The 25,283-nt window shown below is 51.0% G+C and overlaps 1 protein-coding gene across 7 annotated transcripts in view; it reads right to left on the reverse strand.

The window, feature by feature from the left end:
* MECOM (MDS1 and EVI1 complex locus) overlaps positions 1-25,283 on the reverse strand; it is a 363,383-nt gene that overhangs the window by 46,535 nt on the left and 291,565 nt on the right. For 5 of the 7 annotated variants that reach the window (XM_064516591.1, XM_064516589.1, XM_064516590.1 and 2 more), the window contains exon 3: positions 5,259-5,393. In XM_064516591.1, the coding sequence (XP_064372661.1) occupies positions 5,259-5,393 (135 nt within the window). Of the gene's footprint in view, positions 1-5,258; positions 5,394-6,063; positions 6,182-6,805; positions 6,984-25,283 lie in introns of those variants that run through there. The other 2 variants (XM_064516592.1, XM_026105673.2) reach the window with 2 other exon arrangements.

Raw genomic sequence — 25,283 nt, forward strand, 5'->3', positions numbered from 1 at the left:
GCGTGCCTGCGTCGCGGGGGGAGGAATCTCCCCTGTGCCCTCCCTCCCGGGGCCTGCGAACCGCCGGGAGGACTGCAGGCCCTCGGCGCGGCCGAGTGCAAAGTCCTTTCCTTCCTTCTTTCCTAGAAGTCTGAAGGGCCCCGAAACGGCGGAGAGAGGAAGCAGCTCAGGGAGGAGGTGCTGGAGCAAGCGCTCTCCTCGGGGGGCACCGGGAATCTGCGCTTCGCCGTCACCTGACATAAAAACCTTCCTCTTGCTCCCCCGAGACAGCTGTGCCGCGTCCCTTCACTCGGCGTCGCTGCGTTTTGAAAGCACCGGGTATCTGCCCAGCCGCCATCACCCCGATGACACCCATGGCCTGACTGCATTGTTTTTCCTGGTGAATTTTAGGCTTCTGCGAAAGTCCTGGGGTCCCGGCTAGGGGACTGCCACAACCGGCCTCGGCTCCCAAGCACAGCCCCAGCAAAACGGGGGCACGGGGCCGCAGCCCTTGCGGCAGGGCTGGCCCGGGCTCGCTGGGGTGCACGCGCCTGCCTGGGGCAGCCTGGCCGCGAGCAGCACACACACCCCGGCTCCGGCCACCAAAGGGGCCGTCATGCTCTTCCCGGAGACGGGGATGCGTTGAAGAGTCAGCTGCAGGACGGAGCAGCGCGTGCCTCAAGTGACCGCCTGGCAGTGGCCTCCCAATACCCCACTCCCACCCACACAGCACCGACGCGGCTCAGTGAATTACAGCCCCGACCATCTCCACGGACGTCCATAACCCCCTGTACTCCTGCTGCAGACTACGGGGCTACGAGCTGACCAGTTCTCATCTCGGAAAGATATTTTTGCTTAGAGACAGCGTGCCTGACTGTTTGCATCAAATATTAATGGTCGATACAATGCTTAGCACTCTGCAAGGATGCCATTTTCTGTTCTACCAAATTTCATCGCAGGGTCAGGTCACGTCAGGACAGGACACCGTGGAGACCAGGAGCTCTGCTAGCGTATCAAGCCACAGACAACACAGACACGCACAAAAGATTCGACTGGAGGTTCACACCCGACACCAACTCTAACTGCAGCAAATGCAGGATGGCGACTGCCGAATTCCCTGTCCCACCAGCCCAGCTCCGACACAGCCCAGCCCCACTGGAGATGGATTTCCAGGGGGACTTGGATTAAGCTTTATTTGCTTAATAAACTGGCAGCTCCTAGGAAGAATAATGGCAGAACAGGGCTCCATACGAGCTCAGCGTGCACGTGCCCTTCCGACCCACAACAGCCAAAACCTTAATTTCACTCTCTGACAACAAAGCCTCAAAACTATTCCTTAAATACACAACTTTTGCAGGTGGCTCTATGTTTAGGGCTGCTTGAGAAGCCTCTGTGTTTTCCTGCCTGCTAGTTGCATGCAGGGGAGGGGGCAAGGCAGTAAAATCTGAAACATGAAGCTGTGTCTGCAGATTAAAAAAGTTCATAAAACTTGTAAGATGCGATCAGATCTGGTAAAACCTACAGCAGTAGGTTCACTCTTGTGTTTATATCACCGACGTTGTGTATGTTGGTAGGAGTGTAACACTACTGGTTTTCCCCCATTCCAGTAGCATATACTTGAGTATAAAAAAAGAAAGAAAAAACTATTTCAGGATGCACAGCAAATCAAAACCTCAGCAGACCGATCCCGAACCACGTGGAGTTTTCAATAGATAAAGCGAAGGGGAACTTCAGGAGCTGCTTTGTTAGGGGGAAGACCTGGAAGCTAAGAGCACTTGCACAGATTATATGGCTATATCCCTGTCTGAGGTGTGCAAGCAATAAGCAGGACAAAAAAAAACAATATTCAGGAGTTTTAACTTAAACTACAAACAACTACATTTCTTAAAAAAATACATATATTTTTAATAGCTTGAAGATGACTGTGGTCCCAGCTTGAAAATGCATTCTGATTGCGTGACAGTTCCCTTACGAGACATTGCTATAGTTATGCTGCATTTCCAACTGCATTTTCATTACCAAATATATTTAAAAACAATGCTTTTGCTGAGACGACAGTACAACCAGACAGCCTAACAGTGTTAATCGTTCTGAAGCCATTAAGAAGTCAAACTAATAGGTGCTTAACGATAATAAAGGAAAGTCATCCAAGTTAGTAAGAACTGCTATCGAATCCTAACCGACTCTGAGCTGAAAAAATACATTCCAGGGCAATAGTAGTGACAAGACTGTTTGCAGCTCTGCACATACTGTAGTCTCTTTGGGGAAAAGGAAAAAATGAGACCGTACTATTTGTGGAATTTTATTATTCATATACATCTTGAATTACATACTTTCAGGTTAGATTAGGTATGACAGGAGATTATAGGAAGACAGCAAAGAGAAATCCTAGATCAACTTCATTTGAAATAAAACAAAACACACAAAAAATGCAGCTTTTAAACCCTACTCCACTTCCAATCAAATGAAACCTGAGTTGCATCCAGCATACGTGTTTTGACTGCATCCCACCATTATTGAGCTGTTCATCTTAGCAAAGCTCATTTATACGTTCATAAGAGCGAGCCCAGGCCTTTTGTAAAGTTGATCCTAAGGGATGAAACCTAACCCCAGACGTGAATCTGGGGGCGGGGTGGTACCTCTCCAAAAAAAGTGTAATAGAGAAAACAAAACAAACACAAAAAAGGGGTTTCGTTCCTTCTTGTCGTTAAGCGCAGAAGGTACAGCCCAGCGGAGCGGCTCGGTCGCAGCCGGTCTGAGGTTCGCCCTACCTGCCCGTCACCCGGGCTCGGGCTCGGCCGGGTAAACACGCGGCCAGCGCGGTGCCCACAGCGCCGGCGGTACCTGCCGCCTTCCCCGCTACGGCGCGATGTTTGCTCGGGAATTTTACAGATGAGTTGCAGCAATTAGAAGCGAACAATCGCTGCTGCTCGAGTGTCCCCGTCCTCGCCCCGGCGGCGAGCGGCACCGCACGCGGCGGGATGGGGGGCGAGCGGGGGGACCCCCCGGCACGGCGGCTCGCTGGTACGCCTCCTCCGCCTCCGCCACCTTTTATTTGTGCGTGCGTGTCCGGGATCCGGCCCGGCAGGCTGACCCAGACGCTGCCGCGCGCAGCGTGGACGCAAGCACACGTGCCCGCTCGGCCCCGGCTCGCGTCTGCATGGACGCATGTGGCCGCGCAACGTCCGTTCCCCGGTTTGCCTTCCATTAGATTTTATATCACCTCTCAGGGGTCCGTGCCAGAACAGAGCGGGAGGAGGAGCTGCTAGGAAGGCTTTTTGGGTTTAAGATTCAAGAGCACATTTTTAGCATTAACTTTTTAGGCTATGGTCATAAAACGTTGGAGTATGTGTACAATTTTTTGGGTAAGTTTCCAGCGTTTCCAGAGGGCCACATGAACAACAAGCTCGTGCTGACAGCGTCCAGTCCACAACGCGCTACTTGAAAGACGAGCAATTTTTAATTTTCAAATCTCAGCAACAATAAGCCATAAAAACATGGAATTATGAACAGCATGATACCATGCAAAATAAAAAACAAGTCTCCAGTGAATGAAAGAAATTATTGGCAGCAGTACAGCCACCATTACCAAATCTCAGAAATGTAAACACGAAAAAAGAGAAGCTTACAAGCACCATAACTTCCATTCCAAAAACGTCAAAACGCGTGTGCGCCTTAGTGTGTCACAGGACAGCTGCTGGTGTTTCAGCCCAGCATCTATTCCGAGTTGCAGATCAACAACATCAAAGTAAACACAGTAAGCTGCTTCTACCAATTCACACGACTCCATTTACAGTCTTCCCTATTTACGCCAGCTCTTATTGAGCATAAAATATTTGAATTTGCTATTTCAATTAAACTATACAGTTTCCTTTCTGTGTCCCCATTATATAACTGCTCCGCACTGAGAGAATTTATTGTTTTTCAGTATAAAACATATTTCGGCTTGGAGGACGTATTTTTCATTTACTAATAATCTTTATGGTTTCTTTAGTTAAACCAGCTGCTATATAAAAAATAAATTATATCCCAGTCGGCTGGTTCGTTCAGTATTACATGTGCTCAGGGCTGAATTTTAAAAGTTGAACATTGAAGGAATCCTCTACCATAGTTTCTGAAAAAGTTATTTAAACCAGTTTTAATCAATTATGTCATATGAGCTAAATATGCAATTCTGTAATGCTGCTGGAAAAAGCAGACAGTCCCACATTCATTTCCTATATGTAAGGAATTTGATTGGAAAGAATGATTTCTAATTGAAGCTTTGTGTCTGGTTGTGATTCGTCCTTCAATGCTGTCAAGGCAATTAAATCAGCTAAAGATAATCTTTAACATTCACCTGATGCAGTTAATTAAGTGGTGAAAACAAAGCACAGTGATTAGAAGAATCAAACGTTATGTTGCTGGTATCAAAGTTGAAATTCGAAACAAGAATTCACAACCAGTTGTTCCTTTGCTATTCTAGACATTTTACTTTAAAGAACCAGAGCTTTCTTAACCTAACTTCACTCGTTAAAATATTTCCTAACGGCATGTCCTATTTGCAAACTCAAGCAAATCTTGATTTAAGAAGCACCTAATAACTCATCAGCATAACTGAAAACACAGTGCTACACTGCATCGTTCCTCTGCCCAGCCCTGGCTTTTTTTTTTTTTTAAAACGACACACAAGGATAAATAATGTTTAAGCCTAACAACGAGTGGATTTTTTAAGTGCAATAAAATAAAAGCAAAAGAAACCCACGAAACATTGCATTTCAGTGCAGAAGTATTACGAGTTCTCGTGAGGGGCATGAGGAGGCACAACAACGTCCCTGCATGCATACGTCCCAACCCGAAGCCCTGCAACACAGCTGTATTTGCAGGATTGTCAGTTTTGCATCTTCCCCCTCATTCTTTCCACTAATTTCACATTGTAGTTCTCGATTAACTCAATGGTTTAATTTAGCAATCCAACTGGATTGCAACAGGCACCAGAAAATGTTACTAAGTCGAAATCAGAAAACACTGGCTTTGCATATCTGAGAAAGTCGACCCAGTTTTTATCAGGTATAAGATTGTTTATGAATCAGACGACACTGTGGAAAAATGGAAAATTCGTATTATCCACAGCCCACAGTCAAAATTACTCTATTCTGCGTTTCACATCTGTGCCTTATCTTTTGCCATAACAGCAAACATGCCCAAATCTGTTGTGAATTGCTGGGGTTTTTTTTTTTTTTTCCATTGACACCTTAGAGTTTCTTAAAAAGTAAGTGCAGAAAGTGAACGCCACATACCTGATCACTTATCTGACATGCAACAAGGTTGTGCTGATTGTAGCATCCAGCAAACTTGATATATTTGAGCCAGTTTCCTACATCTGGTTGACTGGCATCTATGCAGAACTTCACATTGCAAAACTCATCCAAGATCTAAAAAGAAGAACACGAAAGAGTGAGTCTTTCCACTCCGATCTGGGCATGCTAATTAAGAGATAAATCACAGGTTTTCAGATGAACAAATGGATAACAATAGATGCATGTTTACTCACAAGTGTGCCCCTCTGGTGAGATTTTTTTTTAAGAATTATATACAGAATTATATACCTATCAATAAAAGGGCAATAAATGTACTGAAAAAGGTCTTGGCCAATGTTTACACATAAGCAAGATGTTGTCTAATTATTGCTAAGAAATACTATGTTGATTTAAGAAGAATCTGATTTTCTTGGCAACCATCAGTGGCGATTTACATTTAAAATTAGGATTTTAATTAGATGTGATTCTGTCAGGGAGTACAGTAAAAACGATCAGGATAGGTGGGCTTGTCTTCATCCGAGGTTTCTGTTTGGTTTCAGAAATTACGTTGTCTGCAGCTCCCGCTTAGTGTGCTCGCATTTGTTACTCTGCCTACCAAGCAAAGTTTGGTTCAAAGTTATTTGTCTTCTTTTAACATTACGCTTCCCCAACAGCCCTTCTGTGCAACACTTAAATCACTCCCCTTAATTGAGGCAAATAACAGACCTCCCCATGCCAAACTAAAGAAAATAAATGAAAAACAATGTAAACACTCATGCAAAACATGGCAGTGCTCGAGACATACCAATAAATGGTCCCAATTACGCAGACAATAAACAAATATAATGAGATCGCTGGAGGTGGAAAGGATGTGCTGTTCTCCTATCGTGACAAATTGCTCATCACTGCGCGCGGCCGCGTATCGCTATTTATTCGCGAGCTTTGCAAGCGCCCGGCCTCGGCTCTCAGCAGCGTCCCAGCGCCGCGGCTGCAGCCGGGCAGGTCCCGCGCCGCGGGCGAGCGGCCCGATTTGGGTTAGAAAAGGAGGAAAAACGCTCGCAGGCGGGCAGGAAACCAAGGGAAAGGAGCGAGGGAGCCCGTCCCCGCTGGGGAGCACCGGCACCGCCGTCCGGCCCGCGGCACTGGGGCCCGGGGCTGCCGCCGGCGACGCCGCTCCGCTCCGCCCGGTGCGGGGCACCGGCAGCGCCCGAGCGCGGCGGCGGCGAGCGGCTGCTCGGGGCGGGGGCGCAGGTAGCGCTGCGCGGCCGCGCGGGCAGGATCAGGCCCGGCCGAGCGCTGCGCTCCGCGGGACGGGGACACCGGGCGCCCCGCGCACCCTCCCCTCGGAGCGCCGCGCTGCCCCGCTCCTCCCGGGGGGGCACCGTCCCTTTCCCCCCCAGTCCGCCCGCCTTGCGGGGGGGGGTGGGGGGGCTCGTCCCCCCCCCCCGGGGGGGCAGCAGCGCCCCGCGGGGCCGGGCCCGGCGGCCGCCCCGTCGCGTCGCGTCCCGCGGGGGTCCCCGGGGGCGCCGCCGGGCCGCGGCTCTTACCTTGTGTCGGCGGGAGGGCGGGGGGGGGGGAGGGAAAAAAAATATATCCTTCAGGCGGCGGCGAGCGACATGTCGGCGTCCAAGGCCGTCGGTGCGCGGGGCGGCCGGGCTCAGCGGCGGCGGCGCTCGGCGGGCTGCTCCCGGCTCGCCATCACCGTCCCCTTTCGGCCCCTCCTGGTCTTATCGGCGGCCGCGTGTGTGCAAAGAAAGTTACCGGGGGAGGGGGGGGGGGGGAGGCGAAAAAAATCCCTCTTTAAGGGGGAAAAAAAAAAAAAAAAGAAAGGACACGGCGCGCAACAAAACAAACTTCTTTCACTTCGCGCCGGGCGCGGCGGAGTGTGCGCGGCGGCGCAGGGCGGGAGGGCCGGGCTGGGCCGGGCGGCAGCCGCCCCCTCCGCAGCCCCTCGGCGCAGCCTGCCCGCGGCGCTTCTCCCCCGGGGAGCCCGGCCCGGCCCCCCCTCCCCGCCCACCCCGTCGGAGCCGCCCGCCGCCGCCGCCGCCCGGGGCTCCCGTTTGGGGCACTGTCTCTTTAAAGCGGGGCTGCCCCGCCGCCGCGCACCGCCGGCGCCCCCCCCCACGTCCCCCCCCCCTCGCCCGGCCCGGCCCGGCCCCGGGCGGCGGCGGCGGCGCTCACGGCGCGCTTAAAGCGGCAGCGGCCCCGCGGCCGCGGGTCACGGCGGGGTCGCACCGGGAGGCCGCGGGGGCGGCGCGGCCCCATCGCCGGCCGCGGCCTCTCCCCGTCCCGCTTCGCCGCTGCCCGGCCGCGCTCGCCCCGACGGCAGCCGCCGCCGCCCGCCGCCCTGCGACCGGCGCTGCCCGGCCCGGCGGCTTCCCCGCACCCCGGTTTCCGCGGCGGAGCAACCCTCCCGTCTGCGGCCGCTTCCTAAACGGTTTTTCTTTATTTATTCGGGAACGAAGCTCACGAACGGGGCTGGCGGGGGGCCGCGCTGCTCCCGCCGCCGGGCGCGGGTTAACGACCCGCAGCGCGCCCCCCCCGCGGCCGCGGCCCCCGGCCCCGTCCAGGTTAACCGCGGCCCCGCGTAAATAAATACATATTTGGGGGAAGCGGACTGAAAGAGAGGGCTGAAATTTTATCTCTCGCTGCGCGTTCCAGAAGTGCCACCCACTTTTTTTTTTTTTTTTAAGTGCAAATATATTTCTCAGGCTAAAAGTCGATTTCTCTTTACCGGGGGGCCGGGAGGGGGCCGGGGAAGGAGGGCAGGGGGAGGGCGCGGAGCGGAGTGACAAGAGATGATGATTAATTCGTCTCAGCGGCCTGTTATCTGTGACATTGAACTGTTATTTCAGATAATGGCTATTGTTCGGGATGGGGAGGGGGGAGAGAAGGGAGGGGAGGGGGGAAAAAAAAAAGAAAAAAAGCCCCGCGCACAGTTGCGTTAGGTAGGACAGGAAAAACCCCCTTTGTCCATAACCTCCGCAGACCCGGTGGGAGATTCCCGGGCAGCCCGGGCCCGGGAGCGGCGCCGCCCGCCCCGCCGAGCCGCGCTTTGCTGCCCGCCCTCGCTGCCCGCGCCGGGGGCTGCGCGCTCTCCTCTCCCTCTCTCTCCCCTTTTTTTTTTTTTAATTTAGCCATAAATTGGACCGGCTCGAGCTATGAGCTGTTCTATTTTCTTCCTGTCAGGATGAGGGATTTGTTTTATGATGCATTGTGTATTAAATACAAGTAATCTGGGAAACTGATTGCTCGAGCCCATAGGCCTGATCGCAGGCTCCGATAGGGAGCCGCCCCCCCCCCCCTCCGCTCCGCTCCGCCACAAAAGCAGGAAACGCCGGGGCGCAAACAACAGGGGCCCCCGGTACCGGCCGCCGGCCCGGACGGCACCGCACCGCCGCGACGGGGGGGGGGGGCGGTGGGCGCCGTCGCCGCCCGCGCCCGCCAGGTGGCGCCCGCCGCCGGGGCACCGCGCCGGGACCGGGGCCGCGCCGGGGCTCCGCAGCGCCCTGCGCCCGCTGCCTGCGCGCTGCCCCCGCGGGGGCCGGGGTCGCCTGGGGGGGCCGGCGGCCTCCGGGGGTCCCTTTCCCGCTGCGGCCCCGTCCGCCCCCACGGGCATCCCGCGGACACGCTCCGCGGAGGACAGTACCGACAGAGCCGGCGACCTTCTCCAAACACCATAAACGTTCTTATTACGCTCAATATTATCCTTACATTTATAGACCGAGCCACTTCGTAACCACATTTTTAAGTGGGGTTTAGTGTTATGTTTCTCAAGGTGACTAAACACAACATTGAGCATCCTGACTAGCGCTGTGGTGAGCGTTTAAAACACTGGCCGAGTGTATCGGACGCGGAGGGGGAAAGGAAAAGCGCAGCAAAGCAAACAAACAGAAAGCAGCAGCCCTGCGACGCGTCCGCGCTGCGGGACGGACCCGCGGGAAAGGCCGTCACGGCTGCTGCCGGCTAACTCAGCCCGCTTCGTCTTGCACGGATCCACTTTTTTAAAAATAAAATAAAATACGGCGAAAACACAAGCGCTGCTCGCTGTTACGGGGGACGAGGCGGATCTTTGCTAACTCTCCCGCAGGAGCGGTGGCCGTCACCGAGCGGCCCCCGGCCCCCATGCGCCGCCGGCCTCGTCCCTGCCTCCCGGCCGAAAGGCAGCCCTCCATCGAGGCGGGGGGAGAGGAGGAGGAGGAGGAAATTAAAGGTAAAAAAATATAAATAAAAAATTTCCCTCGGTCTGGAAATGGGCCCAACTGAAAGCATGTTAATCTCCACCTCAGTAATTTGGTTCTTCTGGAGAAGACAGAAGCCCTGCTGCTGTGCCCTGCACTTCATAAATCACGGCTTTATGTGGACAAGGTCAGGGCACCTAACAGCTCAGACATGGGCCTTCGCAGTGGCTCGCGGGGCTCCGGCATGTTTATTCTCTCGCACAGATCTCCGAGGAGCAGTCCAGCACGCTTCTAATTACTTCTGATTATTTTCATTTGCCGGGGTCAGTCTGGCTCTGCCGGGGCTGCCGGAGGGTGGATTTCCTCCCCCCGGGTGCGGCCCGGCGGGGGATTAGCGCTCCGCGCTGCCGGGGCACCGCTCCGCCGGCCCCCGCACTTGGGCCGCCCGGCGCCGCCGGGGGGTCCCGTCCCCCCGCCTCGGCGGCCCCGCGGGGCTGGGGCGGCCAGACGCCGGCCGCGCTGCGGTCTGAAAGGATCAGGAGGAGTCAGAGACCCCCCCGGGAATAGCGTTCGCTTTCAGGGAAAACGCGATGTAAAGTACAAACAAAAAACAACGCCAAAAATCCCAAAACATCACTGCAAAGGAAAAAGAAAGTGGAGTGCGTGCGGACGGCTGGGAAGTTCAGGGAGCCCCGCGGAGCCGCCGCAGGGCTTCCTCCTCCAAACGACGAGCTCATCCATCCCCAAATCCACGCTCGACGCCGCTGCCACCGGCTTTCTGCCCCCCGGTTCTGCCTGGGCTGGAGAGAGCAGGAGCGAAGCCGGCACCAAGCGCAGCACGGCCGCCGGCCTTCCCGCCTCGAGCGGGGTGGGTGCCGCCGGCTGCAGCCGTCGTGCCGGGGAGCATCGCCTGTGCCGGGGCAGCGGCCTCTCCGCGGTGCTGGGTGCCGCCGCCACCGATTGCTGAGGGGAGACGTCGCAGCCGGGGGCCGACCCACGAGCAAGCGGGTCCCGGCGCCCCGCGGAGCAGAGCAGAGCCTCGGGGAGGCCCCGCGGGGCTGCACATCCAGGGCGCAGAGATGTCCGGAAACGCCCGTCCCCACAGACCCTGGCAGAGAAACGCCGAGGAGGCATCCCAAAGTCGTGAGCAGCCCCTGCCCTCACGGCTAACCCGCGAACGCGGCGCCGGGGACGCCATGCCGCCGGCCTCGCCGCCTCCGCGAGCACGCTGCTCGCACGGACAGCGGGAAGAGTCCCAGAGGTGGGAACCTCCCGGTTTTCCTCCTCCGGCTCTCCCCGCTCTCCTGCCAGGAGCGTGCTCTGGCCCGGGCTGCCGTGGCCTACTGCTGCTTCTGCTCGCGGTGCTCATTGCTTCCGTGACGGAGGAGCCTGGGAGGCTCCGGACCAGCCCAGGCCCTGCTCGCCGTTACCGAACACACGGTGCGAGACAGCCCCCAGCCAGGAGGGTTTGCAGCCCTTCCATGAAGAGAGAAAATTTTGTTTAAAAAAACCACATTTTAGCACTTGCTATAGACAGGGCGATTTAATGCATCGGCTGATTGATGTGTGCGCTGGCCTCCTATCCACCCAAAAGCTGTGCGCACTTTCCTGCACTTTACCTTTCTTGTATTTTGAAAGAAAGCCAAAATTCTGGAGAATCTGGGAAACTCCATCCCTGACGCCCTTACCCTACGTGTCTGCCCACGTGCTGCGCAGCCGGGCAGGCTCTTCCTCCCCTTCACCCCCGAGCGCAGGGCCTCAGCTGCTCCTGGGCAGAGCACGGCCCTCCCGAATCTACCAACAGGACCAGAAAAAGATGTTTACAGGTTTTTTTAGCGCTCTCTCATTCGTACTTGCTGCAATACAGCTGAACAGACCTATTCCAAGTTTGTGCCTGCTTCTGCTGGCCGCGATTTTCTGTCCTCGCGCCGAGCAGCGGGGCCCCGCGCGGAGGCCCGACGTGGCGGGCGGGAGGCTCCCACCTCGTCCGGGCGCTCCTCCGCTGGCCGGAAACGGGGCTCTCCGCAGAAGCGGCACTAAAAATATAGCAGCCCTAAAATACGCTCTCCTGAGCCTAAACTGCCCGGGGAGCCGCAGCGAGCGGCACCGCAGCGGGGAGGCGGCAAGCACAGCGCGGGGATTTGGCAGGCTTCCTTTTCTCTAGGTGTGCGCACGAGAATACAGCCGGGATCCTTTAACTCTTTGCTTCTTCCAATTTCTTAATTTTCATGTCTTTTAATTTGCCGAACAGCCTCATGGCCTGCTTCGAAAGCCCTTTCCCGGCCTCCGAGGCGGCATCCCCGGAGCCCCGCCGGAAGGAGCGCGGCGGCAGGCCCTGGGCTGGGGCCGGGCACTCGCTGGGGGCTCCGCACTGCCCCAAAGCCTGGCGACGGGGTCGGTACAGCCGAATGGTGGAAACCGGGAAAGAAAACAGCAAGCGAAAACGCCGGGCTGAAAGGGGAGAGTTGATAAACAGAACGTGCGCTACGCAAATTCGCGTGATACACACCAGGGCGTCCTATCTTAATAACCAATTTGGGGAGCGGCTGGCGATTTTCAAAGCTTTCCTACCGCAGCCAAAGCCTTAACTAGGCGTACGAGAGTGGACATAAACACCTGCGGACTTTATAAGAGCAAGAAGCAATTTATCACCCAATAAAACGTCAAACACTCATTTTAAAATTTTCAGGTTCGCGTTGGCCGTTATAAACGTGCACGTGTGGGCCGCGGCGAGGCGAGGCGGGATGCGCGTGCGGCACGGGGCGACGCGCGGGTCCCGACGCCGGCCGCGGCCTCCCGCAAGCGCTCCGGCCGCGGCACTGCCTGCCGTTTGCACCGGCGTCGGGCAACGGAGAGTCCTCTGTTACCGCCTTGTTGCAAAACTATAAATAGGTTAAAATGCTGTCAACAGTTCGGGTCGCGCTTGGCAGATAAGGCCGCACTGGAATTCAGGAATGCTAATTTATGGAGCTGGTGGAGCAGCTCACAAGGTTGATCCTTATCCCGCGCCCCGGCGAGCTCCCCCGGACTCAGCCGCAGCGTACGCGGGAGCCGTGCAGCGGCTTGGGCACCGGCACGGCAGCGGGCAGAGCCGCGCGTGCCCCCAGCCCCGGGGTGGGAACCGGCCGCCCGAGCGAACGTGTGACCAGTAAATGCTTAACTAGCCGTGTGCGTGCACAACTAACCGATTTGGGTGTACATTGGAAATGCTTCTCCGCGTGCATTAGTCACACACGAATAAAGGCGCATGATTAATTCTGGAAAATCCTCCTCCGGGAGCTACCGGATTTGCACAGAAGGGCTTCGCTGCAGCAGAGCGGGCGCACCAGAGGCGCGCGGCGGCACCCAAACCCGGGATCCCTCCGTCCCAAACGGAGAATACAGGAATTTTAACTTTTCCCCCGTCAAGGAGGGCGAGAATACAGTATTTCACTTAATATCTAGCTCTGAAGGCACCCGACAAAATCTGCCTGCCTGCTATATGGGTGCAATAGGGAGCACCACGGATAGCTTGCTTACCTGCAAAACCTCGGGGGAAGTGGAGGGCACAATATATTTGATACAGGTGTCAAAAGAAACCTGCTCTACTATCAGAAAAACGTGTGTTAATCACAATAGGTTATTAATAAAATGGCTCCGAACCTCGACGTATCTTTGTGGCAGATTTTTTCCATAAATGAGTTGAACATTTTCCAACTTCAAGAAAATGCTCCTACCTATAAACTTGGAAGTTAAGGGCTTTTTCCCCCTAAGACGTAGACCCCTCAGGGCACTTGTGCTCTGGCATGCATCCCTTATTTGCTGAAGAAATTTCAAACTTGGTAATTTAGCACCCTACTGATAAAAAAGAGGAAAAAAAGAATTTCGGCATGTGTGCATGCGAGGAAGGAGGGAGGTAAGTGGTACCGCTTCAGGCCTTTTTTTCCTGTGGCTTTTTTTTTTATATGCAAGTCATGCTGCAGATTTTGTGCGAGATTCATAGAGAAAACATTCCCAAGATATAAGATACATATCAATCCATAAACCGAGTTTCGCAGATGCAAAATGACCTGCAGAATTTAAATGAGGATGGAGACTGTTTTATAACCACTTTTCTATATAACTTATTTAAGCTTAAGATGTTGGGCTAAATTTGCCCCAGCAGAATTACAACTATCAGCATTATTAGTATTACAGCAGCACCTAGAGGCCCCAGCTGAAACTGGGATCCTGTGTGGGCATAAAATTAATAACCTCGAGTCTCTGCCCTGCCAGGCTTACAGTCGCCATAGGCGAGACAGAAAGTGGGCTGGATGCAAAGATTTCCGTTTGGTTTTGACAGGAGGAATATGGAGATTTGCAAATGGAGAAAATCTGCGACCGGCTGGGAATGAGCCTCGTGCAATATTTTCCCATAACTTTTATCCTCTGAGAAGTTGCTTTTCACTTCGTTCCTGGGACTATAATGAGCAGAAACTGCTGTCTGTCAGCTCGTGCTCACGGCTTCTCATGCGCAAGTGGTGGGAGCCCATTTGATCTCTGCCAGTTAAAACACTTCTGCGTGTTTTAACATGGCTGATCTGCAGCAGGAATTATACTTTATCACCGGTTTTTAGCTAGGAAAATATTTTCACTTTGGAAATGAAAAGTCGATGCTTTGGAACAGACCTTTAAGCATGAGCACGTCGCGCTGATTGGTACCGTACATGAAAACCCCTCCCACAGAAACGGCTTTGGGGAGGATGCATAAAACTCTGACTTCTCCTTCTGCAGGGAACCGGGGAAGGGAGGGAGCTGCCCGTGCCCAGGCGCGGTGCTGGGATCCACCCGGCAGTACCGCCAGCGCCGGACGGATCGCCAGCCCTGCGAGGCCTCCTGCAAGCCCACCTAAGTGACCGGCAAAGCAGCAAGGCACGGACAGTAGTCATTGCAGCCCAAAATTATTGCAGGGTATACCAGCTATTTGTGCCTTGCATATTTATAGTGCAATATTTCTGACGTCTGCAGGAATGAACCGATGATAGAAACTCCTACCAGACACCATGCGCAGAAGCTCCAGACAGTTGCCCCTTGCATGAGGGGACTTATTTATCTGTCAGCACCAGTGATACAATATATATGAACCACCACGAGTTTCCCCAGTGCCTCTGGTATATCTAACAATGCTGTAGAAAATGAAAGTGGGAGTTGTGAATACTCATTAGCACTTCAGAACTAATTAATTCCTGTTTAACCCTCTAAATTAATTCAGGAATTTTGTCACCAACAGAGAACAGCAGCTTTGGACAGGGATGACTGTGGGCCAGGAAATACTGCTGCTGAAAGCTGACATTTATGACCTGTGAGTTTTTTACATACAAAATATATCTTTTATACATCCAGAAATCTATTCAAGTATAATAAGTGAACATTATGAATCACATTATACAAACATTATAAAGATGGGAGATAATTCTGTAGCAGTTTAAGTTTAAATCCACCTGTATTTGACAAGTAACTGTTCTGAAGCCCTACATGCAGTATACATCTGTTTGATGTATGCATCTATTGGGTCTGTTTACTCTGGATTTGGCAGGTAAAAAAGAGGACAGGGACAGGACAAAGGACGCTACAATAATCTCAATCCTTGAAGAAAGTGATGATAATGACAGCTAAAAGAATCCTTCCTCTGTCAATACATCTCTTAATGGAAAAAAGAGGAGAAAGTCAATGACGGGAGCAAAGACGGACCAGGAGCCTCAACACTCCAGTAAGTCACAGGTCCCGCCAGGAGCCCGCGGCCCGCCCGCACCTCGGCTGCCTGCTCGCGTGGGTCAGGCCAGGACTAAAAATAAATTGAGGTTAAAAAGAAAGGCGTGTGTTTCTGGAAGAATTTGTAGCATTTGGACTCCAGCTTAGGATGGCTCAAGAGTACTTTTTAAGCCAGAAATCTGTTCTTGGGTTTTGGCTTGTAGATTAAACATGCTTGTTACCGAGAAAAGTAAGCAGGAAAAATTTGAGAGAGATTTGACTAAGTTATTATCAGCCTCAACTGCAGCACTGAACTACTAAAATGTAATGTCTCTTCGCTCCCAAGTTATTTCCACTGACTGCTCTATAATCAGCATGTTAAATCTGGGCACCTCTTCAGGCACAGTTATTCCTATGATATATACAGGTCGATACCTATTGATTTTATAATTTTGATGCATCTCTGTGCAGTGCTTCCACTTTGCGTTGTTGTATTTCTCAAGCTCTTCTCTGCCCCTCTCCTCCCGGCCGGCCCGAGGAGCCGCGCGGGTGCCTCTCGGGCGGGCGCGGAGCTCCACCGAATCCCCCACGGGAGCGAACACGCGCGGGTGAAGCCCCCGGGCCGCCTTCCTCGCTGCCAGGAGTCACGGCCGCTTCCCGCTGACTTTCTAGATTTCTTCTGCTTCACCCCCCGACGGCTGGCGCGATCCCTGCCGCAGCCGCCCGGCGACGCCCGCCCGTGCCCGTGCCCGTGCCCGTGCCCGCAGGACGTGGCGCAGAAGTGGTTGGAAAGTGCCGCTGAACGCGCGTGATGAATGGATGCAAGGCAAACAGGAGAACTTCGTCGTGTTCGAAACGTCTGGCAAAAAGCACTGAGCTCTGCTAACCTAGCAGCTTCCCGAGCGCTTTGCAGGGGATGCTGGAGGGGGCTGCAGCACCCGGCTCTCTGCAGTGGCAGTTAGTAAGGTTAATACGTTCGGGAAGGGAAATAAAAAGAGTCAGTGAAAACTAAAGAACATTTCGGGGGGGTCACACGCAAGAGAGAAAGCATGTGCTAATTACAAAGCGAGGCCTATCACCATGCAAAAATAAATGACTTCATAAATAGCTTTAGATATCATGTTAAAAGCACCTTTAGGAGCAGAAAGATGCTATGCTAAAAACAAGAGATCTAAAGAGCTGTTATTACACATCCATTACATTTACGGAGCTGTCGCACTCACTTTTTGAAGTTCCGTATACATGATACAGCAAGGCAAAACATTTTATGTACCGTAAGAAATCTGAAACAATGTTTAATGCTCAGAAGATAAAGTTAACAAAACTACACATCGGTGACTTTTTTATTTCTCTATTTTACGACCTTTCAAGAACTTAGAGTAAAAGGAAACAAGAAGGAAGGGTAAGTAACCATACGCTTCTGCTGGCTTTTTTCTACGTGAAATTACAACATTGCTGATCAGAGCCCAAGGCAGAAATCATAATAAAAAAAATGACTTCTTTTTAATGTCTAGATAGGAGCTTTAGAAACACTGATGCTGCAAAGTGTTTGGGGATGGAAAGCATTTGTTCTTCGTGCAGTTATCAACAGTCATTTGTTATATGATTTTCAGATTTTTTTTCCCTGAACATGCAGAAGCCCATCTCATTCACAACTGTTTGGCAACAGTTTTTCTGCTGTTCCTGCTTTTTTCTGAAACCAAAACCAGCTACGACTGCAACCCACAAGAACTATTTCCACAAGCATCAGTCAATCAATATTTTCTCTCGGTTCCTTCCAAGTATCCTCGGTCTCATTGTTATGGACCTCGCGATGACATTTATAGCAATAACTACCAAGTATTTTGGGCAGTGACCTGCCGTAGTCTTCCCCACCGCAGGACACCAAAATGCTGATGAGGCAACTGCTACGGCAGGTCGACGATTCGGTTTTCTGGAATTCTTTTCCTGTGGCGTTAAAGCTGATTTTATAGCACAGACACACACGATCTAACCTGAATACGCACTTCAAAATCAAGCAGTAGCTACGCGTGGATACCATCCAGCACGATCAGAGAGTTTGTTCTCTGCACAGGCTCCGCACTCAGAACAGAAGAAGTGAAAAAAGCAGTGTACGGAGAGCTGCTCCTCTCCCTTTGGAAGGAGAAGGCAACCAGAAAAAAAAGAGTCAGTGGGACGGGAGATTGATGCAACAGCCTACAACATGGTGCAGTTCACCGATACATTGGCCTAATGAAAAAAAAAAAAGGTGACATGGGTAGCATAAGCTACCTTGAAGCTAGCATGTTGCCGATTTGTACTTTAGATGAAAACATGTGCTCAGTGTAAACTGTCACATTGCTACTGTAAAAAAGTTTCGCAGCTGTACATCTATGCTACTGGTGTGTAAAGGGTCTGCTGGAAAGTAAACAATTATTTCTGCTGAATTCAGGAGGAAGATGCAGGAGAAAGAGAAAAAAACCATGCCTCCTCAGAAGCTAATTCATGAACCTCAGTAATCTTCCACCCATTTCGTTGAAAAAAACTGCAAACACTTTACAAAATTCAACTCGGCATGGAGCTCCCCTCCTTCACCACCAAGAGGCAAACAGTGCCGGGCTGGAGCAGGGAGCAGGGCAGGGAGGGAGCAATACCGTTTCCAGCTGGAAACTCGGAGGCCAGGCGGAGAAGCGGGGAAAGCGGTTGGTTATTACATTAGCATTTCAGGTGGACCTGGAGTTAACATCCGAGCCTTTCTGAAAAGACCTTTAATGGCCCATCAGTCCCCTGAAAGTCACTCTAATGCCCCAGAACAGCTCCCCACACACGTAACCATTACGCTGGTTCAATACCCACTTGGGGAAAATGTCACCTACTGAATCACGAGAGATACTTCCCGGAACATCAATATTTTCCCAGGAGGTCCCCTAGCCAAAGTCTCTCTCGGCCCAACCCTGCTTGGAAGATCTTCCAGGGCTGTAGCACAAGGTGGTATGGCTGGAGACCAAGTTAAGGCATTATTTTATTTTGTTTTGGTTAGCAGAGTTGATATTTGGTCAAAGGCTTCTAGCTGTGAAATGATGAGGAGCTGCCAATTTCTAAGCTAAATGTTGTACATTCATATCCTGCTACCGCTAACTCCATTATGATTAGTCAGGAGTGAACTTAGAAGGTTCAGAAATAAGGTTTGGATAAACATCCCCAAATTTTGGATGCTTATCTGAGCCTGACCCAAACCCCCTGAGTATGCAGAATTGAGCTGGAAATCTGGCAGGAATGTTAATTTCCACACTTTTCATTTCTCTCTTGAAGGCTATATTTGCAGTTTAAGAAATTTCCTTTAATTGGAATTAGCATAATACATTATTTCCCTGTGGTGAGAACAGCTTTTCTGTAGTTCCTCTGACTGTTTGGATTTTGTCCAAGGAAGTACAAAAGGGGATGAAAGTGAACACAAAAATCCAAAATAAATAAGTGAACCAAACTCTTTAAACCTCACAAATGGCTGGGTTCTGCTTAAGACTTCCCCCTAGACGAGCAGCGTGCTCCGTTCCTAAAACGCTGCCTTTAGGTTTGCGTGGTGACTCCATCCGAATGACACCCACGGACCTTTCACGTAAATTTGATAACAATTAAGGCTTGGTGGCACTTTGTGGAACTGTCAGCCCTTCTTCTCTGGGGTAAATCTATGCTTCAGATATAATCTCGTTTGTTGAATTTCATTAATTTAATATTATCAATACCTATAAAAATACTGTGCCAAGCTGTGTCATCTTTTTTGAGAGCCTGGAGTTGAAATCAGTGGGTATTTGATCCTCCAAAATTTAGGGGCTATGAGGGCTGAGCATAGAATCCGTTTTCCATAATTCTTAGTCCTACATTTTAAAAAGTGACTTCATTCATTAAAGCTTATAATATTTGCCATGAAAATGAAGTACTTGGGCAACAAACAGCCTGCAGAAGAGTGAAGCTTCAGGCCTGGACTGCACGCGAGAGGCCCAAGCTGCAGGCAGAAAGACCCAGCCTTGCCCAGCCAAAATCCAGCCATTGAACCCGCTGTGCTGCAGAGCCCAACAGCTTCAGTGCTGGATTCGGATCCTCACAGACTCCCTCAAGGCTGTAAAGTGAAAAACTTGCACATACCAGGAGCGATACTCTTTGGAAAACAGCCTCTTTGCAAATCGGCTTGTGATACAAGGCGCAGCTGAAGCCATGTCAGTGACCTTCTCCAACATTTTCCACATTCTCGGCTTGGAGTTCACGTTAATATGTAATTGCACTCTTTCCTACTGTTCCTTTTTTTTCCAAGCACTCCAAACTACTGAATAGCAAACTAAATATAGTGGGAGTCTATATTGATGCATATATGTGTGTGTATATATATATATATACACACATATATATCTAAAAAGCATGTATGTGTGTATGTGTGTAGATATAGGCACAACACACACATTCACACACATCCATAAAACCAAGTGTTTGCTCAAGTTTAAAAATGACTAAAATAAACAAAAAACGAGTATTGACTTAATTTTTTTCCCCTCTTACCCAACACTCACAGCGAGGAAAAGCCGAGCTAAGTGCCATTCCCTAAACAGTACACTGAGTACTCAAAAATAATCCCTTGCAAACCCTATTCCAAAACATCGCGCCTCATAGGCACTGGGGCACTGAAACAAAAAAAACGCCTCCCGCTTCCTGCCCCGGCGCCTTATCGGGAGTTTATCTCGGCAAACAGCGAGGGGCAGCAGCGGGCAGCCCGGACCCGCCGTTCCCTGCCGTCCTGTAACGGGGCAGCGCTGCCTGTTTCATGAGAACGGAGAAAATGTCACCCAGCCCCGACACAAAGGACGAGATGCTATCTCGCTGCTGGCTCAGTGAAGTCATACGCTAGGAAAAGCACATTTGGCTATTCACGGGTTTAGCAGTGGCACGGGATGGCCGGGACGCCGCACCGCCGCTCCGACAGCGACATCTTGTTGTTGGCGTCCTCCGAAGGGACTCTGGCCGAGCCCCGGGAGCGCTCGCCGGACGGCTCGCCTGCGTGCCAGCGCGGGCCGCGGCCGTTCCCGGGAAAACGCGGGCGAGGAGGGCCGAGGTTGTTTGCACAGCTGGGCGAGTGCCAAAGGCCGCCAGCCGGCTCCTCCCTTTAACACAACGGGCTTCTTCGGGGGATGCCGCGGCCCACCTGGCCCCACGGCAGCCGCTGCTCCGGCCCCGGATGGGACCTGCTGGTAAAAGCAGGTATTTGTGGGGCCACCAGGACCAGCACGACCCTCCAAACCAGCCCTGCTTCCCTCCAACCTGCCGCCACGCAGGGCAGCGGAAGAGGTTAGTGCGGGAGCCCCTCGTCGTGCTCCTGCCTTTGCGTCTGAGAAGCCACCAGACGCGAGCCAGACCCCCAGGCCTGCTACGTTTGTGCTTAGTTTACGAGCAGAGCTATTTAAGACTAATTGTGGCCCATTATTTTCTTCGTGTGGCTTTTGTTATGTAAAAGGAAAGGCCTATGGTCAGGGAAGAGGACAGCAATGGGAAGTGGGCAGACCTCACCGTGGGCTCCTCAAGATCCCTTCTGGGTGGGAGCTCTGCATTCCCCAGATCTCATCGACTGTCCCCAAAGCAAGGTGGAAGCCCATTTCCACGACACACAGTGCAGTAGAGGAGGGATGACATGGTTGCTGCTGCGAGGCTGTGCCGAGCTGAGGGGTAGACCCACCGAGCCCTGGTGCTGGGGATTTTTGCTAACACACAGAAGTCCTATGGCTATGGGCCTCTCCAGAGCCTCCTCTAGGTTATACTAGATGTAGCCTGCACCAGCCGACTTTTCCTTTGTTTGCACTGCATTAAAGGCATCTCTGCTGGTTTATAGGGATTTTTTAATGTATTTTTTACATACAGTTAAACACTGCCATGTCCTGGAAGAGCGTGTTTTCTTCTGCTTCTCATTTACAATATAATTTCTAGAAAGAAGTACTCTGACAGCAGTTAGTGGAAGCTGTATCTGCTGCCTGCTTCTTTGAAGCCTACAAGATTCAGATGTGGGAATGCACTTTCCCATGATGTTAACGGATGTCGTTCCACTGGAGCCAGCGGAGCGAGGCTGCTGCAAACCCAGGGAGAACATGGGCCATGGACTGCACACATCCCAGCATCCTATCCCCTAGCAGGCTAGCCTTGCAAACAACATTTTAAAATTCCATAATTCCAATTTTCTTGGAAAGATTTGTGTTGATACATCTTTTCAGAGTACCATTCAAGAGAAAAATCAAGCAATTAATTGTAAAGTGAGCTTCATTCCTTTGCTGTGTAGTTGGAAGAGCATGACACTAAGGCATAAGGCCAGATATGGGGCTCAGCTAAGCACGCACTTCTCATTCCTGACGTTAAGGTAGGACAGATATCCACAGGAGGACTTGGTTTCTTGAGACCGGTGGGGCCTCCTTCCTTTCAGGGAAGGGAATCCTGTTACATATACGTGTTTTGCATACAGCTTGTGTCGCAGGGACAAGCCCATGATTAGATGTGAAATAGCAACACCTGGAAGAAGGTTTCTAGGACAGAGAGACAAGGCAGAAAGGGCAAAAGTGAAGGCAGTATTTTGATGCTAAATTCTCAAGGGGAAAGAGAGAATTGATGTGTGGAATATGACACTTTTAAGAGAGAAGAAATTAAGGGCATTTCAGAAACACGTAATATGAAATCTGAGTTTCTGAAGTGTGAAAAGTTTTCATTCTGAGATATCTGTACCTAAAATTTCAAAGCAGCCACCAGTGATAAGAGTTAACTACTAAGGATATGTCTGGCAACCTCTGGACATAAAGGAGCACATAGAAGGAGATGTCACAGTCTGGCCAAAGATGACAACAGGATCTTACAGACAGAGAATCACTGTAAAGTCACGAGAAGCAAATGCTCTAAGTGCAGAGCAGCGACTTAAAATCCTTCCGTAGTGAAATCTTGATCTCACTGAGGGCAGCAGTAAAACCCTGATTGCCTTTAGAGAGAAGGGGAACAATTCAACTGTTTGTTTAGCAGTCAGAGAGAGAACATTACCTGATGTACAGCCCATGCTGCTTTGTGACAAACATGTTATAAAACAGGTATTTGCACAGAGCTCCTGTTGCTTGAAAGGGGCACTGCTCCCTAAACCGGGCGCAAGCTGCATTTTGTCACACGCCGCAAGGCAGCAGAGGCTGTTGGACAGTGACCGTCCTGCTTTCCTGTCCCATCATCGTGAGTTATGATTTCTCTTCTGCAGTTTCTTTTCTCACGTTATTGTAATTTCATAGCTGAGCTCATCAGCTGGTGTTAGCCGGTGTCAGCCTATTTAATAATGCTGTAAAACAAACATCTCAAAAGAGCTTGTCACCACAGCCATGTACTTTATAAGGCACAAGTCTAAATAAATATGTGACTGTTCACACCCTTTCAAAAGCACTGGAACAGGAACACACTGAACCAAAAGCACTGATTTATATCTAAAGTGGCACGGATTCCAAAGTACCAGTGAAAATTTAGGTCAAAAGGGAAAGAGCGTGCTACAGAGCATGCTATTGCCTTGTCATTTTACACCTTGGAGCGCTAGGCGATGCAGGAGAGGATCATGAGCAAGACAAGATATGGAATAGTCACCTTGAACATGTGGGCGGGAAACAAGGAAGGATACTTACAGTTAATTCTGCCTGGCTAAAAATACGCTTAAGGCAATAATTTGCAAATAAGTCAAGCTGAAGGGTGGGGAAGTTGTGTCTCAGAAGCATGGAGCCCTTCCAAAAATACACCAAGGAAAATCAGTTCTGTCTGCAGCACCTGGACAACTACGAGGGGCTGCATGGTTACAGCCAACGCATGAAGGAAATCAGCTGAAAGGACCCACCAAATTCAACTGCCTTAATAAAAAGAAAGTTATATATCCGCCCTGACCATGCAAGGATCTTGGAGATCCCATCTCCTGTATTTCTTCTGTATAGGCTAGGAGAGAAGAGAGAAGGATCTCTGGGCAGACCTCGAGCCCAGCAAGCTGAATTTTAATAAACAAGCAAATGAGCAGGCCGTACATGTGATTTTCATTGCTCATATACAGAAATAAGAGTATCAGCATATACAGAAATAAAAGTATCAGCATATACATGGTGATTTACTTTGTGAAATTCACATGAGAAATAATGATCAGGCTTTGCACTACAAGTTGTTCTTTTCCCAGCGTTGAGCACCACAACTTACTGCCCCAGTGTTTAGAAGAATTACATCCTATTCTTTGTGTCAAAGTGCTAAAAATAGAGGTAATTTCAGTAGCGAATTATCATAGTCAGGTTGCCTGAGATTCACTGTGATGTCCTCTAAATGATGTGTGAAATGACGATTTCCCACACAGCCTGTAGCAGAAAGTTTGTTTAGAATGACATTTGTTGTGGCACAAGTGGCCACTACGAAGATGAATTTATATATACACTTGGAGCACCTGCCTGCTGAGGTGTCCCAGATGAGTTCTGCCTGAACAGACGACAACAGAAATCGCGCGAGTGGTCACAAACCGAATTTATGCTCCAAAGTGGCAACTCTGCAGCATTTTCTCCCCTCCTTTTCATTAAATGTATGCAGCCAGACTGTCGGTTGTTGTTATTAGACATTATATGGTAATTTCTTCAACAAGTGACTATCCTTTAGCAAATTAGCTGTGAAAACTTGCAACTTGTTCAGCTTTTAGTTGCATGGGTTTAACAGAACTGCTTCTCTTTGCTATGTGGTTGCTATGACATTTAGAAATGACTATAACATTTGAAATTGTATCTACACAATAACATCTACACAAATAAAGCTGCTATACTCAGAGATTAGCAGTATACGGATATAGAAAGATAACGAATGCGAAGGCTGAGAAAGACCGAGGAATTTACAGGAGTAACAATAGATTTGCCTGCTATTTGTTAAGGAAACCTTAACACTGAAATCATTTCTTTACCCTGCAAATATTTAACTCTGGTTTTGCATCTGTGTGTTTATATATAAACACGAAACCAGTGCCCTTGTCAGTCCTGTAGACTGATGCCACCTACCCGAGGACAGCTGCCACGGTTCAGAGCTACCTGGCCCGCTCTTCTCCTGGGGACCTCTCTGTTGCCCTGCCACCAGATCTCGGGCCTGGAGCCTTTATCTGTCTGGGTGCTTCATTCTTCTCGAGGCCACTAAGCGTACGAAACACTCACCCTCTCGAGCGAGAGCGCTTGCCCGTTTGCCGTGGTTTGCTCTGAGGGGCTGTGAGTGCTGCTGCTGCGAGTGGAGTGCAGCGATCAGAAACCCTCTTGAAAGCAGGCACCCTCGCATTTGCACTACTAGCAAAGCCACTGATGTGGAAGGACTTTAAAACAGCCAACACTCCACATGCATTTCCTTCTTACCTACAGACATACTCTGCTGATAGCTCGAGACTGGCTCGAACTCCCGGCTGTGCCGGGGAAGGCTGTGTCGCAGGGTGACCGCAGCCCTCCGGCCCGTCCCGCTAGCCCCGTGCTCCTGGCCACGAATTCCTGCCCTCGCCATTGTGCCGGCTCCGCTGCTTATCTGAGCCCATGGGAAGCCAGCTCAGGAAGCTAATCTGGCAGGAAACTATCGACTTTTTTAAGGTTAGCTTTTTGAGAGTTCCTCTGCCTGAACTGGCTTATCGCTAGCTCAGACAAGGGCCAGCTCAAGTGTCCGGGAAGCAGAAGGGAAAGGACAGCAGGGCTCTCCTCTGGGTGCCATCCATGCGTTAGATTCATTCAGCCATTTCGTAAATCCACCTGACCCTCGGCCTCCTTGCCTGGCTCTGAATACCTTTTAAAGCCTGCTCACGTAATCATGGCCTCGTGTTTTCAATCCTTACTTTGCAAAGTAAGTTCAAACTATCTTTGGAGATTAAGAAGAGGCAAGATCTCCTAATCCACATAATCCTGGCAGTAACCCCTCATCATCTCAAAAGTTTGCTAAAAGAGTGGCCCATCTGCCATGCCTGCGTGTCCCCGATGCGCATACAACGTTCCTGCCTAAGCAGCTAGGGAAGTTTCCAGGCTGCCACGGTGACCCCGATGCCAGCAGCATGCTTTCCACCACGCACTTCGCCGCTTTGTAAGGCATGACAAGATCCACTCGGAGTGGGAGAAGATGGTTTTGGTTT

This window comes from Dromaius novaehollandiae, chromosome 9, assembly GCF_036370855.1.
Source record: "Dromaius novaehollandiae isolate bDroNov1 chromosome 9, bDroNov1.hap1, whole genome shotgun sequence".
Lineage (NCBI taxonomy): Eukaryota > Metazoa > Chordata > Aves > Casuariiformes > Dromaiidae > Dromaius > Dromaius novaehollandiae.